General features: G+C 44.1%; 1 protein-coding gene across 2 annotated transcripts; it reads right to left on the bottom strand.

Moving 5' to 3' along the window:
• Window positions 1-1,383: 1,383 nt before the first annotated feature.
• On the bottom strand, window positions 1,384-7,965 carry LOC103712450 (putative disease resistance protein RGA3). Of its 2 annotated transcripts, none has more exons than XM_026806707.2 (4): window positions 3,233-7,965; window positions 3,049-3,125; window positions 2,786-2,872; window positions 1,384-2,678 (listed from the first exon to the last, which is right to left on the bottom strand). In XM_026806707.2, the coding sequence occupies exon 1, from the start codon at window positions 6,495-6,497 to the stop codon at window positions 3,303-3,305; it is 3,195 nt and encodes a 1,064-aa protein (XP_026662508.2). In that variant the 5' UTR covers window positions 6,498-7,965; the 3' UTR covers window positions 1,384-2,678; window positions 2,786-2,872; window positions 3,049-3,125; window positions 3,233-3,302. The 2 variants fall into 2 exon arrangements, with proteins under 2 accessions (XP_026662508.2, XP_038978850.1); XM_039122922.1 differs by having other exon boundaries at window positions 1,384-2,681.
• Between the last annotated feature and the right edge of the window lie 6,290 nt (window positions 7,966-14,255).

A 14,255-nucleotide genomic window follows, 5' to 3' on the forward strand; every position in this document is an offset into this window, starting at 1 on the left:
TGTATGTTGGTTAGAAGGGCCATAGCTTTTGCTCCAAACTTGTGTGTAGAAAAAAAGAATATGTGTAAAAGAAATATTGTGGAGAACTTTTTTTACCTACCTCATGAGGTAGTCATCATGCATGTTTATAGTTGAGAATGTACAAAAGATTACAACTAGGATGATACAAAGATAGAAAAAAATAACAAATGGATCCTTAGGATCAATTCTAAATTTATGCTATTCGAACTTCAAAATTCAGAATTCAAAATTTAAAATTAGAAATTCGTAAAATCATGAATCTTTGATATGTGGCTTGATATGGGGCTGAGATGAAGATACTGCCAATATTGTGAAATATCTTTTTATGATGGAACTTAATGAAGCCCAATAAGTCAAAGTCCATTTGGGATTTATAGGTTTTCGACTGATGACCCTGCATGTAGGCTCTCATGCAACTTGGTTGGCTGTGCCATGCACGATATGGACATGTGCATGGCTAACCTTTTTAGCTATACTCCCATACAATTCAAATTGTAAAATTCAAATGGAGATGCCACACTCCCATTTAATTCAAATTTTAGAATCATAATTCAAGTGTTAGTCATCCTGATTTTACTATTTCATATGTATCGTCAGAGTTGTAGGATATAGTTCACTAATGCATTTCATCTTCACCAACTCTGCTTACATATTTGAATCCTATAAAAAGGGCCAGATGGCAAGTCATCTTGTCTATCCACAATCGGCACTACTCCTCCAACATGCAGAATTTGCTGAGTTATGATGCTTGCTCGGCCATGGCAAATGTAAAAAGCCAAGTTCCGTGGTGTGGGGGCCAAGGCATTTTTCTTTCGAGGGTCCCATGATCCCTGGAGTATTGTAATCTTCAACAAATATTGATGAGATACAAATATGAAAGCCTTTTTCTTTCGAGGGGCCAAGGCACCCTTCTGGATTTACATAATAAGAAGGGAGGGGAGGTGGCTATGATATATAAGAAGAGGAGAAGAGAGCACCGGAAGCCCTTCAAGAGGTTAAGAATCCTTTTTTTTTTTTTGATTTTTGTTTCCTCGCTAGTCTTTTATATCTATTGTCTATAAGAAAAGCTGGCAAAGTTATCTAGATTAGGCATCCAGTAGACATTGATGATTAGGTATCTTTGATCAATTACTAAAACAAGGAGTCTTAAAGTTACCCAGGATCGATGTCCTGAGCTCACTCTTCATTCATCATGCCAAGCTTGGGCCACAAAATGCCGAATTGGGTATCGGCTGGATTAAGCATGGATTATAGTAACTTGGTCTTCATATGGTCACATTGAATAGAATTTTTTCAATAGATTATAGACATACAACATAGTTTCTCCATCAAATTTTTGTTACATAGACAAGCACGATCTCATGTTTTCGAGTACTAATTTGCTTTAGAAAAATCTTGTGGAATGCTTGAAGGAATTGAGAGACTTTTGCTGTTACATGCTCTCACACCAAAAAAAAAAAAAAGTACAAAAATTGGTTTATATATTCATGAATCAATCTGCTTATGCATTCATGCAAATAAATTAAAAAAATTGTTATTTCTTTCCAAGCAAGTGAATCTACGTCGAACGTGATTTCCGCAGACAAATCCCCAAAACAAATACTCCCAAATACTTCCCACTGAGCTCATAAGATTTGGTCCACGATACTAACTTCTTTCGGCCAAGCAGGTGAAATAATGAAGTTGGGAACACCATCATCTTGCGGGCATCGATCCTTTCTCTGCGCGAGAACAAGAAAGAGGCCTAGTCTTGATTCTCCTAATTAGGACCATCAAGAAATCTCTAACTCATAATTGTCCATTAATGCAATGTTAGCATGTTGGGATTGGGAGGTAACTCCCACCTTATGTAAACCTGTTAGGAAACAAACAACTAGAGCCAAGGCATTCACAAATACCTAGCTGATTAAATTATTAGAAACACAAAAGCAACACCAAATTTTTACCTGGAAAATCTCCCCAATATGGAGAGTAAAAACCACGGGACCGTAGTCCACCCAAAAACTTCCACTATCAACTAATAATGGGTATTATAATCTGTTCTCTCTAGCCAAACTAGAGGCATGTATCAGCACATAATCTTAAGAACAATATTCTTGGCAAACATCAACAATAAGAAAGAAAGATTGAGAAGATCTCACATGAACAGCAGCCACGTTTCTACAGAATCTGACTATGGTAGAAGACTTCAAATGGCGATCACACCGTACAGATTGAAGAACCACGTGTTATGAGCATGCGATACAAATTTCAGCTCGATCGGACCATGGATCGCCTTCCGATCGTCATTTGATCAAGACTGCGCTCTGAATATTAATTCTGCATCTTCTCTGTTGCCTCCCTCTATTTTTAACTCGTGCTGGACAGCTCATGTACCTTGCCTTCTCAACATAAAACATTGCCCTAACGGGCCTCACGTTTTGGGCCAAAAGTAGCCCATATTTGTTGGGCTAAAAGTAATTAACTTAGCCCACATTTGTTGGGCTAAGTCTCCTCCAATATAGGAGGGATAACCCAACATAGCAGCCAATGATTTTCGAGATTAGCACCATAGATGGGTAATTGCTTGTTCCAAGACTCTGCTAGAATGAAAGCTACGTACTGATGCAGTTGGAGAGAAGCCTCTAGAAACAAGGATTTCAGCTTATCCGCTGGACCTGCTAGATCATATAAAAGCAGAAGGGTGAGTGTAAAAACAAGCAACTTGATAGATTTTTTGCTTATCATACGGTATTCAAAGTGGCACTAAGATGAGCAGTCATACAATTGCCAATTAATGTAAGGAATTGCTATGCATGTCATTCGGTCCCAGACTTTTCTTCTTTCTTACTGCAGTCCTTGGGTCGACGTCCTGCACAAAAAGATGCAGATCATGCAATATACACATAAGGATTCCATGTATTCAATAAAAGAAGCAGCCAAGAAAAGAAAAAAAGAAAAAAACTGGTATCAGATATCGTCTCTTGAAAGGACATACGAAGAGGATTAGGTATCAAAGAAAACGAGCGATCAAGTCAGGATATGTACCTGAAAGGACGAGAATGATGCGGAATATCAAATAGTTGGCGAGTAGTATAACATCCATCCCTGGCTTGCTGAAGCAGCTGCAAAACATGAAGAATAAATTAACAGGCTATTTGCCAATTATCTTCCATTCATAGCTACAGAAAGAGGAAAGACAGGAGACACAGAGGTGGAAACCATTTCTGACCTTTTTCTTATACAGTTGATTGTCGTTGGTCCATACTTGCTGATTGCTTCAACATGAGATGGGTGTGGTGTCATCGAATCAAAGGCCAATCGGGTAGCCCTCGGCGACAGATTTTGTTGGAGAGAGTCAACTTGTGGAGGGAAGGGAAGCATGGTTGCTCTTCACCAGTACCTACTAACCACTCTGGGAGAGACTCTGCTTCTCGATCAGGGAGCTGTATGTGCTCGACGGCATCCACACCCTCCACAACCTTCAACTCCTCACAATCATAAACGTCTAGGTGTTTGAGTCCAGAAAAGTTGGATGCTCTCTCCAAACTCGAGTTTTTAATCAAGATCAATTCTACAAGAGAGGGGAGGTTTTGTATTTCTTTCAGGCTGTGGGCACCACAAATATGTAACTCCTTCAGTGCGGTGGCATGACAGAGGAGGCTCTCCGGAAGAGACCTCAACTTCGGACATCCATCAATTTCCAATGACCTGAGAGAAGGTAGCAATGATGTTGTTCGGTTGTCCTCCTCCTCCGACCGCCACCACCATTCTTCCCAATTAGGCATGTCTCTAAATACAAGTCGCTCTAGTTTGGCGAAGTAGGAGGAGAAGCAAGAGTAGTTTATTCTTCCATGCAGCCCTCCTGCACCGGCACTGCCATCTGCTAGCAAGTAGAATTCAGGTCCGATGCTCGTGACTGCAGAAGCACCTGAAATCCGGAGAAAATCTAGTTGTGGTAGCATTCCAAAGAGTGGAAGTTGCTGGCATAGAGCACAATTCTCTAGCTCTAGCCTTCGCAGATTGCGGAGAGATGACGAGGGTGTAATCATCCAGCTAGGAAGCTCACGGCCGAAGTAGCCATCAATTAGAAGCATTTCAAGGCATGGTGGTGGGCGGAGCTCCTCGAAGACCTCCCCTATTCTCTTGATATCTTCCTCATCGTAAGCATTTGTATGAGACTGCTGCACATCAAAAGAGCTGCTCGGTAGTGTGCAATGCAAAAATAGAACTGTGAGATGGGACTTGTCTTCGAGTGCAGCAGCTATTGCTTCGGCCTTGTTCGATACACTTTCCAACTTGTGTATGCCCATTCGCCGGATTTGGGAAAGGGATTTCAACTCTTCCAAGGTGCAGAACCTCCCGTGTTGATGTCCCTTGAGCTCCTGCTCCCTGTCATCTCCTCCTACTCCAGATCTGCGGCCCTCCCTACCATTCACCACAAATCCCCCAAGTGAGTGTAGTTTTTGCAGTCTCCCTATTCCCAAAGGCAGACCAACAAGTGGTGCACCTTTGACGTGTAGAAGCCTTAGGTTGGTTAACCCCACAACACCATCAGGGAGATTGTGCAAATATTTACAATCCTGGAGAATCAGGAATTGCAGATTTCTAAGATTCCTTATGCTCTCCGGTATCTCTCTTATTTTAGTATAAGAGATTTGAAGACTTCTAAGGTGCACAAGATCTCCCAAGGAAGTTGGTAGATTGTTAATGTCCATTCCACTTAACCTGAGGACCCTTAAACTCCTCAGCTTTCTGAAGAGATTTTCTGGAAGATCACGAATAAGTGGGGTATGGAAGAATGATAGGTTCCTCAAGGATGTCTGTTCCATTATAAAATCTGGTATGGTTTTTAATTTTCCATCTACAATTGATAAACGGCGTAATTTTATCGATGATGATGATGAGGAGGAGGACAGGATCTTGTTTTCAAATGCTCGTGCATCTCCGACGAAGCACTCATCCCCTGCTATCTGCTGAGCTAGAGATCGCAGGAGATCATGTGTCCTGCAAGTCCCGCAAACTAATTGATCATACCACATCGGATCTAGATGTAAGAGGTTCCTTTGCACCAACTCCTTCCAATATCCTTCCGCCACATCTTCCAAGGGCGTATTGTCTTCGGATGTTACAAAGCCCTCTGCAATACAACTGTTGACAAAAAGATATTGAGGAATTTGGTAGTCCTCGGGAAATAATGAAAGGCTAGTGAAGCACTGCTTGAGAGGAGGTGGTAAATGCAAATAGCTCAAGTACAAAGCACCCATCACCCTATCCGGAAGCTTAGTAAAAGACCATGCAGAGCTAGAAAGGACCTCCTCCCATTCCGATTGCCTTTTTGCCTTGGTTCGAAGTACCCCTCCAATCGTCCTAAGAGCAAGGGGAAGGCCATCACATTTCTCTACAATTTTCATCCCTATATCACTTAAGTCGTGCATATCTCCTTCCTCGTCTTCCTCAAACACCATCTTACAAATTAATGACCAACCATCCTCTCGAGACAACTTCTCCACCATGTGACTGTATATTGCACCCATCTGTTTTGCAATGTTTATGTTTCTAGTTGTTATCAAAATTCTACTATCTGTCGAACCACTCTGCAAGGGATTTCTCAATAGCTGATCCCATACCTGCGCATCCCAAACATCATCTAAGACTACAAAGAATTTTTTGTTCCTAAGTAATTCGCTAAGCATAGGTTCAAGCACTTCCTTTTCCTCAGCATCTCTAGGATTACCTCCAGCTTGCTTTATGATAGATCTCAGCAAACTGGACTCTGAGAACTCTTGGGACACGCACAACCAAATCCGTGGCATTTGGTTGAAGTTGTCCCGAAGCTTCTCGTCATTGTAAATTTTCTGAGCAAGCGTAGTTTTGCCTATCCCACCCATGCCGACAATAGCAAAGATTGGGATTTTTTTCTTATTTGCTTTTGTCAACAGGTCCACCAACCTCGTTGTATCATTCTCAATTTTCTCTCCAACAAGATCAGGTTCAACAAGTACAGGAGATGTCTTGGGGCTAATTCTACTCTTATAGCCGTCATCACGAGGAGCAGGTGTAAGATGGAGGTCACCTTTGTCCTTGGCAAGTTCATCAAGCCTAAGGTTGAGATCTCTAATTCTTTTGCCAATCTTACGACGGAATCCAACTTTGTACAAACAAGCAATCGGAGGATAGCAACAACGTACCAGCTCAATACAACGAAATGAGGATGAGTTTGAGCTGAAAAGTTTTCCGCCCTCGATCCAGCATTCATCGATGATGTCGTCTGCATCGTACATAAGATCTCGCAGCTCGATCAGCCAACGGTTGATGGGTTGGTTGTCGAAACGTTTGTTCTCTGCATCACCAAGAACATCATGTATCCTCTCCAACCTCCTATGGAGCTTTTTGATTTCGTTGGGCAAACCCAATATCTTAACGGCCTCTCCGTTTGCATAGGTTAACAGCATCCAACACAATTTTGAGACGAAGGCATCCGGGATCATGGCCATCTTTTGTTCCCCAAGTTACAGGACTATGTGAAAACAGAGAGAGGGGAATGGTAGGTTACTCCTTGAACTCTCCACGTACAGAGACGACTATTTAATAAGTGTTACTGTGCTAGTGCCCCTCTACTTACGCATGGTGGCTCTATTTTCTTCGTTGGACCCAATCCTTCTCCTTTGATGTAAGAGCGTCATAAATAATAAGATAGACATGACTGCTATTTCCAATGGACCTTCTGGCTTCCCTGGCTTTTGTTTCGTATACGCTACCCGCAATAATAGTGACATTTGTTTGGCCGTTTCTTTGTAGACTGTGATATATGGAAAAATTTCCATAGACCGAGACTTCAATTTCTGATCCATACGTCATATTATGCTATAATTTTCGATGCCTAAGACATATTTTGATTTTTTAAATTCCAACAATATCCCTATATCAATTTTTTGCTACAGTCCCGCTCTAACAGATCACCCATATGAATCCCGTGCTCTTCGGTCATCCGCCGCCGCGACGGCCTCCCCTATTTCGCCTCTCTCCATTCTCTCCTTCCTAGACATGGCCACCAACCTCTCAGAGGTCCACCAGTCCTCGTATTGATATTATGCTTTTTACAATCTTTATCTTAGACCTTCATGATCTTTACGGTACTGTTTTAGGGCTCATGTAGCCGTGTCACTTGCCAGGATGCTGGGTTTAGGATGTGACAATATCTCTATATTAATTTTTTTGCTACAGTCCTGCTCCAACAGTTCACCTATACAACTCTCGTACTCTACCATCGTCCGCCGCCACGTCCGCCTCCCCTCTCTCCATTCTTTTCTTCGTAGGCATGGCCACCAACCTCTCCGAGGTCCACCAGTCCTCGTGCCGATATTATGCTATAATTTTCAATCGCTGAGCCATATTTGGATTTTTAAAATCTCTAAGACATACCCTATATTGGTTCCCGTCCTTGATTTAAAACCATTATTGGGGGCTATTAGTTCCCGTCCTCCGCCGCCGAAGTGCAGTCCCACTCCACCAAATCACCCATGCAGATCCAGTCCTCTACCTCCCTCGATCCTTCCTCTCCTTCACGGACATACCTACTAACCTCTCCAAGCTTCACCAGTCCCCATGCCTACATGATCAAGATTGGCCTCGTCCGCTCTCCGGCTGTCGTCGCTTGACTTCTCTCCCCGTCCCCACCTCCTTCGCCTGGAACTCTATGATCCGAGCCTACACCCGTGCATGGGACCTAGTGTTCGCCCTCCAGCTCTTCTATCGGATGCTCCCTCTACAAGGCTTGCGCAGCCCTTCCTTATCTTCTTGAAGCCTTCCATATCCACGCCCGAATCCTCAAAACCGGGTTCAGATCCAATATCTTCGTCCTTGACACACTACTCCACGCCTATGCTATCAACCGTGCAAGCCATTTCGTTGAAGTGATTTTGCTCTTTCAACAGATGCAGTATGACGATGTCTGGCCTAGTCATGGGCATCGGGCCGTGCCGGGCCGGCCCGGCCCCGGCCCACCGGGCCACGGACTAAACGGGCCGTGCCTGGCCCGGCCCGCTTCGTTAGCGGGCCGTGCCTGGCACGGCCCGCTCAGCCAAAAACCCAAGCCCGGCCCGGCCCGGCCCTAGGCCTGTGGATTGGCGGGCCGGGCCCGGCACGGCACGAGACGGGCCGTGCCAGGCACGGCCCATCACGGGCTGCCAGACGGGCCCTGCCAGGCACGGCCCGTAACGGGTCCAAACGGGCCGTGCCTGGCACGGCCCGTCTGGCAGAAAAATTCTGCCCGTTACGGGCCATGCCTGGCACGAGACGGGCCGTGCCTGGCACGGCCCGTTTGGACCCGTTACGGGCCGTGCCTGGCACGGCCCGTCTGGCAGGGGGAAGAAAATAGACGTTTCCAACGGCTATTTTTTGGTTTTTTTCCAAAATACCCCTCCCAACAGTCCAAAAACGACTAATTTGAGGGGTATTTTGGGAAAAAAAGGCCGTGCCGTGCTTAGCCCGCGGGCCGTGCCAGCCCAGGCCCTTATGGGCCGTGCCGGGCTCGGCCCGCGGGCCAGAAAGTGGTAACCCAGCCCGGCCCCCTTTAATGGGTCGTGCTAGGCACGGCCCGTTACTGTAGCAAGCGTGCCGGGCCGTGCCGGGCCATAGGCGGCCTGGCCCAGTGCCCATCTCTAGTCTGGAGGGACAAATGACACTCGTGAATGTGTTGTCAGCATGTGCTTGAGTTGGAGCTCTGGGACTGGGCGAGTGGATTCGAGATTATGTTGATAAGAATGGGATTGAGATCAAGGGATTTTTAGTGACAACGCTTGTGGACATGTATTCAAACTGTGGAAGCATAGAGGGTTTTGCAGGTGTTTAGTTACGCTTCGAAAAAGGATGTTAATACATGGGATGCAATGATAGATGGTTTATGTAGCCATGGCTTTGGGGAGTATTGAGGAGTAGATGGAGGCCCGGGACTTTAGTCCCATATTGGTTGAGTAGCGAAAATGATTGTGCCTTATAAGGAGGGGCCAACCTCTTCTCTTTAGAGGCGCCGTCCTAAGAGGGACAAAACCATACAGGGTGACGGCACTCAAAGAGCTTATTGGGCCCCAGCGTGACTGAACCCCAGAGCGGACAATACCACATCGAGGGGATGCGATCCATTTGCCCTCTGCTTGTAGCCATGAGGGATTGTTGAATGAAGGTTGCTGGATTTTCGATGATATGGCTCAATTATATGGAATTGAACTAAAGAGCATTATGGATATATGGTTGATTTGCTTGGTCGAGCTAGGCTTTTGGAGGAGGCTAAGGAGGTCTTAAGGAGAGCGCCACTCAAGGATGCACCGATGCTTTGGAGGTCACTTTTGAGAGCTTGTAGGTAGGGGTGGCAATCGGGTCGGGTTGGACATAAACGGATCGGGTCAAATGCAGGTCGGGTCAGAAAATCATAAATCTTAATCCGAACTATTTATTAAACAGGTCAGAAATTTCAACCTGAATCCAGCCTGTTTATTAAACAGGTAACCCGACCTGACCCGACCCAACCCGTTTAACCTGTTTAATAAACAGATAACCCGTTTAACCCATCCGACCCGTTTAACCTGTTTCCGCCCAATGCCATGCCCCTTTTTATTAGGTTTCCTCCCCTTCGCCTCCTCCGCCGCCTGAACCTCACTGTCTACCGCTGTTCCCTCTCCGAACCCGACGTTGAACACCAGCAACGACACCGCGCCCCTCGTCGGATCTGTTCCCCGGCGGGGGCCGCCTTCATGAGCGCGGAGCTCGCTCGGACGGCGAGCTCGGCCAGGTCCACCGCGTGGAGCCAGTGCTTCAGCATTATCTTTGGGACGAGAAAGTAGAGGTTCCTCGGCCGGAGCTCCTTGCTGGTGCCAACGGCGGAGACGAACACATCGATCTCCCTCATGTCAGCGTCATAGACGAAGCACGTGGGGTCCTTCTGGAGCACGTGCGAGACTCTCGCAGAGCGGTCGTACTCCCGGATCTCGTCGTCCGTAAAGACTGAAGATCACCTTAGCTGTCGCCACCGGCATCACCATCGCCGTGACCGCCTCGCACGAGGTGCAGATCCCCATTGGTGCTCAGAGGAAATGATTATAATCGGCAATTTCCTCCCACCTCCTCGAATGGTTTCGGCTTGGCGCTCAGAGGGGAAGATTTATATTTTATACAGAAGGAGGCGATTTGTCACCGAGCAAGCGAATGCCAGGCTATAAGTTGTTGAGGCCTGGGTGGACATGGGGAAAAGGGCTTGGATTTGGAAGAAATTACAGGGTTTGGGACTCAGGACATGAACTAATCGCAACAAATCAGTGGAGCTTGCGCGGAAATTGGGCCAAGGCGGGAGTTGGGCCAAAGCGGTGAAATCGGGCCGAGATCGGGATTTGGGCTGGCCCTAGACCTTATCTTGTGGGTTGTGGCCCTTATTTATCAGCCCAACAGTTAAACAGGTTATACAGGTTAAACGGGTCAGACGTCTAAAATCTGTATCCGACCCAATTAATAAACAGGTTAAACTGGTCAACCTGTTTACGACCCAAACCTGTTTAGGTCAAACCCAAACCTGTTTGTGGCGAGTCGAATACGGGTCGAGTTGGTAGGTCGGATCATATTTTGCCACCCCTACTTGTAGGGAACATGGGGATGTTGAGTTGGCAAAGAGAGCAGCAAGGCAGCTCCTAGAGTTGAGTCCTTTTGATTGCTCTTGCTGCATTCAATTGTCGAATGTTAAAGCATTGATGGGCAGATGGGATGATGCAAGGAAGGTGAGGGAGACGATCAAGGTGCAGCAAGTTAAAAAGGAACAATGTTATCGCACAATTGAAGTGGACAGAGCCATTCATGAGTTCTTTGTGGGTCATTGAACGTATCCTAATACCGAGCTTCTCTAGTGATACATAACCTGGTTGTGCAAAGGATTTGAGGTATTCTTGGCTATTTGTCAAAACTAACCATTTCATTGAGGGATCCTAGCCTTCTCCAAGACATAAACATTTATGGGTGCACAAATTTCATACGCCGGCTGGTCAAATTAAAGAGATTTTAGTGTATATACAACTAACTTTGCATTAAAAAACCCGTGTGATTTTTTTTCGCCCTGCAAAGCTGCACATCAAGTCCATAATTAGCTCAACCTTTCTATCTACCAGCACAGGATGGTGTGGAAGATCAACCAGGCATATTAAATGAATATACAATAAAATGGTAATCTTCATATTCACATATAAGCTCCAGAATAAACTATCTCTGATATGCATCAGAAAGTTAAATATGTGAAGACATTATACAATGCAATTATTTGAAAGTAATAGTATGCAGAGTTGAGAATAACTACAGCTTAAAAAAAAAAAATCATTGCAGCAAAGTGCAAACAAGTATAACTATATTCTTCAATACACACTTAATATACCACAATACATACTTAATTTACCACAATACACAGTTAATATAACACGGTAGTTAATATCCCCCACTACGTAATTACTAAATACGTATATACACTTAATATACTGCAGCACAAAAATAATAGACTATAATATATACTTAATGTATTACAGTACATAGTTAATATAACACTGTACATAGTTCATATCTCCATGTACACAATTACTAGATATATATATATATATATATACATACAATATACCACAGTATGCACTTAATATATTATAGTACATAATTAATATGCCCCCAATACACAGTTATTAGATACATGTATATATTTAATATATCACAATATATAGTTAATATACCACAATAAAGAGTTAATATAACATAGTACATAATTAATATCCCTAGTACATACATAGTTATTAGATGCATGTATATACTTAATATACTATTGTACAATATACCATTGTACACAGTTAATATCCCTGTGCATAATATTCTTATCAATGTTGGATCTCTTCCCTTCCCTCCATTTCTTAATTGCATTTCTTCCAATTGCTCTTTTACCAATCTCTACCTCCCTATCAGTGGAGACTAAAGCATTCCTTGAATTACGAAGGCAGATAAATGATCCCATATATGGGTTATCTTGAGAGCTAGAATGAATCCGAGTCTCCCTGCCAATTTTTTGGGGTCACTTGTGACGACTCTTGCCAAGTGATCGGAATTTCTTTTGCAAGCTTATCATTATCCGGCAAGATATCACTTATGATGGTGTCGGCATTGCGGTCATTGGAGAGGGTGACGATGGTGATGGGAGAGGTGGATTTTCTGCTTTCTTTTTGCAAGTCGGATTTTTACCTCGAGTCGGCCTTCCTGTTCGAGCAGATCATCTGAGAAGACTAATCAAGCAGACGAAATTGCCGTGCGCTAGTTCATCTGTCTCCATCAAGCCACATTTTGGCGGCAATAGTAAGCAAGCTATTATATGTTCACCTCCTCTCAATTTTACTTCAGCAAAGCATTTTTCCCTGTTGTGAGAATAAATGGTCCGAACTTAGTCCTACATCGATTAGATAGCGGAGAGGTCTGTTCCTTAAATAGAGGGGGGCTACCCCTTTCTCTTGAGAGGCGTCTTTTGTGGGACAAAATCATGCATGGAGAAGAGACTATATATGAAACCCCCCAAGCGGATAATACCTCTGAGGAGAAGCAGTTCTTTCGTTGTCTGAGCCCAGTGGGGACTGAGCTCTGGGGCTCGGAGGATACCCTCGGCCTCATCAATAGTACTTTCATTGAGAGCCTTGACCCCGGCACAGACTCCTCTGCTTGGGGGCTATGTTGTGGGAATAAAGGGTCCGAACTTAGTCCCACATCGACTAAATAGCTAAGAGGTATGTTCCTTAAATGGAGGGGGGTTACCGTTTTCTCTTCAGAGGCGCCTTTTGTGGGGTAAAACCGTGCGTGGGGAAGAGACTATGAAATCTCTCCAAAGCGGACAATACTCTTAAGGAGAAGCAGTCGCTTACCCTCGGCCTCATCACCTTCTATTTCAATTCCTTTTCTCTCACTAAGAAGAAATGTGACGAGAACCGCTGAACTCGGCCTTACCGGTGGTCCTAAGACCCTATGCCCTTTATAATCAAATATCTATCCATTATTCTATTGACACATCGATCGTCTACATGCACAGCTAAGTTCTCCTGATTTGAATTTGGAACCGTACAGCAATGGAACTCTAAGGCACAGATAGTCTCATGGTTAGAATTGAAAGTGATAGCCTGGACCCGTTAAGTTATCAGTCCATTGGTTTGTAAACAAAAAGGGACAGCAAAGGCAGAGAAAAAATTAAAAATAGGTCGGAAAAGGTGTCTTTGCGGGAGAAAACGGACGGATGATAGACCCTTGTATAGAAACTTGAAGGGATGATGTATTTTTTTTATTTGTAATATTTATTTTGCGGTTGGTACGACAGATGGCTTCGCATGGGGAGGTTGAAGAAGATATAGAAGAGAGAGAGGAAATTAAGTGGAAAGAGGTATATTTTGAAATTAGAGAAAATAGCTAGTAGGGACAGGAAGTTATAAAAATTATAAATATTGAACTAGGTGTTATAACTTTGGTACAGCTCATATAACCTCATTAACAAAAAAGGATGAGGTACAGCTGCTACGACAACAATGGATAATTTTCTACACTATTTACGAGGTCAGCTCTCAAGTCATAACTTCGGCTCTCACCGAGTCTTCTCTTCTCAACGAGAATTTATACCCTGCACTGCATGCACCGTTGTGCGTGCAGCCAATCGCAGCCATTTGTTTTCCTAGAAATGCATTGAGATAAGCACTTGATGATGGCCGTATGCATAGCCGCAATGGAGCACAGCGTTATAATTTCTCCTTCTCCGACCTACGGAAGGAGCTGCACTGCCCAATCAAAGAAGAAATTTTGTCCCTCCATCACGTGTACCGTATCAATCAAAGACTCCTCCTTGATAACTTCGAGATGGAAAAATGCTTCTTAAAGGCCTTACACCTACAATCTTGCACTTTGTTTCTGTTATATTTTACTCTTCCTTGAGGATGTTCACTCGGGCCTGCTGGTATGATAAATTAAACAGTCTATAGTACTTTGTTGTAAGCAACTATAGTCCCATTTGCGCATAAGGTTTTGATTAAGATCTAATTACCTTTCAACTTGGGGCATCTATATTTTCCACCAGAGTACCAAAAGAACATAATTTGAAACAAAGACAGCAACAGAGAAACATTTTAATCATACAATGAGAATAGAGGAAATAAGTAGATTGAATTAAGAAGAGAGTAGGTAGAAGACAGCACCTGAAAAAGGTGATGGCTGTAAGG

Source organism: Phoenix dactylifera, chromosome 1 (genome assembly GCF_009389715.1).
Source record: "Phoenix dactylifera cultivar Barhee BC4 chromosome 1, palm_55x_up_171113_PBpolish2nd_filt_p, whole genome shotgun sequence".
Classification (NCBI taxonomy): domain Eukaryota; kingdom Viridiplantae; phylum Streptophyta; class Magnoliopsida; order Arecales; family Arecaceae; genus Phoenix; species Phoenix dactylifera.

Excerpts from the sequence above, each read along its gene's own strand:
- LOC103712450 (XM_026806707.2), bottom strand. The coding sequence starts at position 6,497 with ATGGCCATGATCCCGGATGCCTTCGTCTCAAAATTGTGTTGGATGCTG.